The sequence below is a fragment of the Salvelinus sp. IW2-2015 genome, linkage group LG11 (genome assembly GCF_002910315.2).
Source record: "Salvelinus sp. IW2-2015 linkage group LG11, ASM291031v2, whole genome shotgun sequence".
NCBI classification, from domain to species: Eukaryota; Metazoa; Chordata; class Actinopteri; order Salmoniformes; family Salmonidae; genus Salvelinus; species Salvelinus sp. IW2-2015.
This window is the reverse complement of record NC_036851.1, coordinates 10795139-10800900: the sequence shown is the minus strand read 5'-3', so window position 1 is coordinate 10800900 and position 5762 is coordinate 10795139. Positions and strand designations below refer to the sequence as shown.

General features: G+C 45.8%; 1 protein-coding gene across 1 annotated transcript in view; it reads left to right on the top strand.

The window, feature by feature from the left end:
- Window positions 1–5762, top strand: part of LOC111970558 (voltage-dependent calcium channel subunit alpha-2/delta-2) — a 245971-nt gene that overhangs the window by 160054 nt on the left and 80155 nt on the right. Inside the window, 1 exon segment of the mRNA XM_070445816.1 lies at window positions 3950–3994. Within this exon segment, the coding sequence (XP_070301917.1) occupies window positions 3950–3994 (45 nt within the window).

The window sequence follows — 5762 nt, the reverse complement described above, 5'->3', positions numbered from 1 at the left end:
ATAAAAACCTAACCCTACTCATAGTCCAACCTCCGGGCTCAACCCTTAAACCTCAAAACCCCTAGCTTCATGTCCAAAACCCGGTTCCAAACCCCGTAAAACCTTAACCATATAGCTTCATTTAGATTTCCAAACCGGCCGGCTCAACCATTAAAACCTAACCCTGGGCTTCATCTATGTCCAAACCCAGGCGTCAACCCTAAACCATAAAACCTAGCATGTCCAAACCCCGCTCAACCCTAAAAACCTAACCCTAGCTCAATTGTCCAAACACCCGGCTCCCCTCAACCCTAAACCTAACCCTAAGCTTCGATGTTCAAAAACCCGGGCCTCAACCCTAAACAAACACTAGCTTCATGTCCAAACCCCGTCAACCCTAAAACCTAAACCCAGCTTCATGTCCAAACCCCGGCTCAACCCCCTAAACCTAACCCTAGCTTCATGTCAAAACCCGCGGCTTCAACCCTAAACATAACCCTAGCTTCATGTTCAAAACCCCGCTCAACCCGAAACCAACCCTAGCTTCATGTCCAAACCCCGGCCTCACCCAAACCTAACCTAGCTTCAGTCCAAAAACCCCGCGCCTCAACCCTAAACATAACCCTAGCTTCATGTCCAAACCCCCGGCTCAACCCTAAACCTAACCTAGCTTCATGTCCAAACCCCGGCTCAACCCCTAAACATAACCCCTAGCTTCATTCCAACCCCGCCTTTCAACCCTAAACCTAACCCTAGCTTCAGGCCACAACCCCGGCTCAACCCATAAAACATAACCCTCACTCATGTCCAAACCCCCCGGCTCAAACCTAACCCTAAACCCTAGCTGAATCTCCATGGCTTGGTCTATACCTTGAGACTCGAGAACAGACATGTTATTAGATATGCAAGCGTTCCCTATTTTGAAAACTGTAAATTAGGAGCTACTTAGCGCTGTAAAGCTTAGTTACCCAGCTGCACGCAGAGATCAGCTCATTTCCTTTACCATGCAGCCACAGCACAGTGTGGCGAGAACACAATCACCATCCTTAATAGATCAAGGCCTTCTCTTCTGTCCCTGCCAGCCGCACAAGGCCTCTGCGTGACTCACAATCTGTCAGCGAGGATGTTGGGCTGCTGACACTTGACTGGAAGCACAGCTGACCACCTGACTCCCACATTGCTGGGAACACCACACACAGCTGCCTGAAAAACCACTAATTGGCCTCTTCCCCCCCACGTAGTTGACAGCAATGCACTGCGTTTTCACTTAAAATCCCCACCCATTCTACTAATTTAATTAGTTATTGTCTGTTTTGATGCCACAACTGGGCATTCACAACACACAAACAGCATCTTAAATATATAGAACATAAGTTTTTTATCAATTCCCAAGTTCATTGTTTTTTCCCAAATAGTCTTTTGAATAAGATATACATTTATCATCCACTCACTTCAACCATCCCTCCATTTATCGCTCCATTTATCCCTCCTTTCGATCTATATGCCGCACGCCTGTCGGACTTACATAGTTTAACATAACTACTGTATATCTTTTACTTTCCAGTCTTACTCTTACATTAAATAGTTGTGAAACAAAAAAGGAGAGCATTGTGGACAGATATTACTGTAGCCAAGAGATTTAGAAATTGAGTTAGATTGGATTTGAATGATATGGCAAATATCTTGGCAACTTAATGGGAACCATCAAAGCTGTTTATAATATTCGGACTTATGAATTACGGCGCTTGTCCTTCACCCATTCCCCCCCGAAAATACACTGTGAAGCTATAAAAACCAGAGGAAATTGAGATTTGACAGTGATTTTTCATTTCTCTCATTCCCCAAAAATAAAACATTCACCTCTGATTTTCCCATCTCTGACACCGAATGAGAGAGGAGACAAAAGCTACGTTTACAACTGCAGATCCTTTCATTTGGAAATGTGGCCTAAGACAAAGAATAGAGAAAAAAACCATAAACAGTCGCCGGCTGTGCCATTCTTCAGCGATCGAATGTCCCAGCCCTCCAACCACTGGATGGAGAGTCTTGGTAGTGATTGACCAACTCTGATCTCTTCCGCTCTGCAGGCACTCTCCTTTGACGAAGCCCAGCCACATTCTCTCTACTACTGGACAGAGCAACCAACCCCCTCTCTCTGTGTTCACATGCACAAGTCACACCCACGCACGCGCACGCACACACAACACACACACACACCACACACACACACACACACACACACACACACACACACACACACACACACACACACACACCACACACACACACACACACACACACACACACCACACACACACACCTACTACACCATGGCCCATTTGTGTTTGTTAAGTGTGTGCTAAATGCTACAAGGGTGATATCAGGGGCGGGGGGCACTAATTGCCAACTTGTCTGTAAAACACCTTGGCTGTTGTGACTCTCACAGTGCTCCTTGAACTTCCAGTGTGAGAGGAACCTCAACTGTGCTGAGATTCCCAAACCTGTCAGTGCAGCCTCAATACAGCCCGTAACTAACAGGCAACAGACATCGCAATTAATATTTTGACTGGAAATCATAAACATAAAAATATGATACTTTTATCATTGCTATGCTTGAGAAGACAGCTGAGGCTCTTAAGTCTTTAATTGGGATGTTGCTTTCACAACCTTTGCCTTTGATGCAAAATCATCCAACATTTTCACTGCTTGAAAACACATTCTGGTGTTTTTACAAATCCTGGCCAGAGTATGACAAAGGCCTCCCCTTCCCAACAATGGGAGAGGAAACAGGCTGATGGATGAACATTTTTCCATGAGCACTGTGGTTCACTTCTATCTATAATGAAATTATCAAGGTTATTATATAAAGTTTTGTGTTCTATGTTAGTTTTTATTTCTATTCGTGTTCTAAAGATTTAAATTCAGTTTAGTTTCAGTTTAATTTTCCGGACCTGATTTACTAGTTTTTTATTCAGTTGTCGTTCTTGATAAAAACATTATATTTCGTTTTATATTAAAATTCAGTTTCAGTTAGTGTTGAGGACATAAAGTAGGTTGTTCTTGTAACGCTCATCTGAAGAAAGGACCAAAGTTGCAGCATGGTACGTCGTTCATGACTTAATTTTAAATGCACCAAAAACACGAAAGCAAAAAACAAAGAGAAACAAAAACATTCTTAAGGTGCAGACACTAAACAGGAAATTAACTACCCACAAAACACAGGTGGAAAAGCTTGCTAAGGTATTGGATCCCAATCAAGACAAAAAACGATGGACAGCGCCCGGGATTTGGGAACCACACTCAGCCCAAAAAAACAAAAGAAATTGAGAAACAGAAGCCCACCCGAAATCACACCCTGCCTAACCAAAATAGGAAATAAAAACCTCACACCCCCTCACAACCATCCTCGATAAATAGTCGGAGCTTAAAAAAGGGGTGCGTACAGGGAGTGTGCTGCCATGAACCTGGCTTCTGTCCTGTTCTCTCTCTCTCTTTTCTTTCTCCTCTGAGATGAGAGAGCTGCTATTTACCATGAACTCAACTGACAATAAGCAGTGGATAAGAGCGCTAGGGAACAATGCTAACTCATTCCACTCGTATCCCAATATAGCACTCGATACTCGTCCTAAATCCAGCTACCAACCACTGCACCATAGTAAAGCATGCCGTGCATACATCACTGTATTTCCTACCTATTGCGTCAGAGCACTACTAGATAGCATCCCGACTGCGTTAGAACACAGCATGTCTCGGAGATCTGCAACACACAGTTCCATTCAACAGCCCCATCTTTCATCACACTACCTCCGCGGTGTTCTGTGATGCCGATTATATTCGCATGCTGTCTAGTGTGTCTGAATATAACCTTGACATCTCCATACAGCGACACCAGCAGAAGAGCCTCGAGGATATAGTCACTGCTATATCTTCTCTCATCACCTCTCTTTTCCACCTTTTCTTTTCCGCGCAGGAGAGCGACATGGAGTACTATGATTCGAAAGCGGAATCAGACTATGTGAGTACAGCGGTATGTCCTCCCAGTCCTGCCCGTCCTGCTCCCCTGTACGTCGTGTTGTCCCCCTGGTCACAGGCACSTGGGCTGTCTGTGTGTGTTAGTACGCTGGTGAGACTCCTGTGACTGTGAGTGTTGAGTGTTACAGGGCTGGAGCCAGCACCATGCATGTGACCAAGCTAGAGATTCAGTCAAACCCTGGAGTACCTACCTAATCCCAAACCCTGGAGTACCTACCTAATCCCAAACCCTGGAGTACCTACCTACCTAATCCCAAACCCTGGAGTACCTACCTACCTAATCCCAAACCCTGGAGTACCTACCTACCTAATCCCAAACCCTGGAGTACATACCTACCTAATCCCAAACCCTGAAGTACCTACCTACCTAATCCCAAACCCTAGAGTACCTACCTGCCTGTCCCAAACCCTGAAGTACCTACCTACCTGTCCCGAACTATGCCTAACCTCACCTGTCAAACCTTGAAGTACCCTCACCCCAACTGTCGAGTACCTAGTACCTAACCTCAACTTTTCGAACCCTGGTATACGTACATAACCCCAATTTTCAAACCCTGGTGAATTGACCTAACTAACTAAAACGGAAGTACCTAACCCTTATTGTTTACTGAGTAATTTAACCCCAAATGTCTGCGGTGCATGTGACAGTGACTGCATCTCCTACTCTCCTCCCAAGAGATTCAGTCTAACTCTGTTCTTCAGCAGCGCTCTCCGTGTGTTTTACCTCGACCAATGCCACAATGCAGGGCCAAGGAACACCCAACCACAAACCCATGTATCCATGTAGGCTACCAGTACCAATTCATAAGTAGCTATACAGTAACTATCATAGAAAGACAGATTTCATGTTTGTCTTGTCACCATTAACACCAGTCAATTACAGACCGCCCCCCTCCCTGGTCTGGGAACAGTCAATTGTCCTTCCAGGGGATGTTCAGGTCACACGCCGCTTTGTGCTACTGTACCAGGCCACCTGATTGATTAGCTATCAGAACCAAATCCAAGAATTCCCCAGATCACCCAAGCACAAAGGGAAGGAAGGAATGAGGAGGGAGAGATGGAGGAGAGAGAGAGAGATGGAGAGACGGATAGAGAAAGAGATGGAGAGATGGAGAGAGATGGAGGAGAGAGAGAAAGAGATGGAGAGAGATGGAGGAGAGAGAAAGTGAGAGAGCGATGAAGGAGAGAGAGAAAGAGATGAAGAGAGGCGGAGGAGAGAGATGGAGATAGAGAGAAATGTGGGGATAGACAGACAGAGGAGCTAGCTATACTATAAATCACGGCATGATTTTCTCGGTGTTCAAGGCGGCCCTCGTGATTAATGACACAGCACTTTAGGGCCTGTCAGCACGTCTAATTGGAGGACATCGGTCATCATTAACATGGTCGCTGCTGAGGCCGAGCCCTTGACACACCCCATGACCCTTGCCTCGCCACCTCAAGCTTATCCCAGCACACTGCTAGAGGTCATCCTGAGGTCAACCCCCATGCCAGCCTGGCTAGTTCAAAACAGTTACTAATGTGCCCTTTGGTTCCTTGAAAAAAGACAACTCCATTATGTCCAGCGACCTGTTCGAACTTTCCATGGTGGTTGAGTTGAGGTTATGAAGAGGTAAGGGAGGGACCTTTTGGAAGAGTGTCTACTTTCTCCTCAACCCCGTGCTCTACTCCTGTTCCTTTGCTCTACCCCTGTACCCGTGCTCTACTCCTGTTCCTTTGCTCTACCCCTGTACCCGTGCTCTACTCCTGTT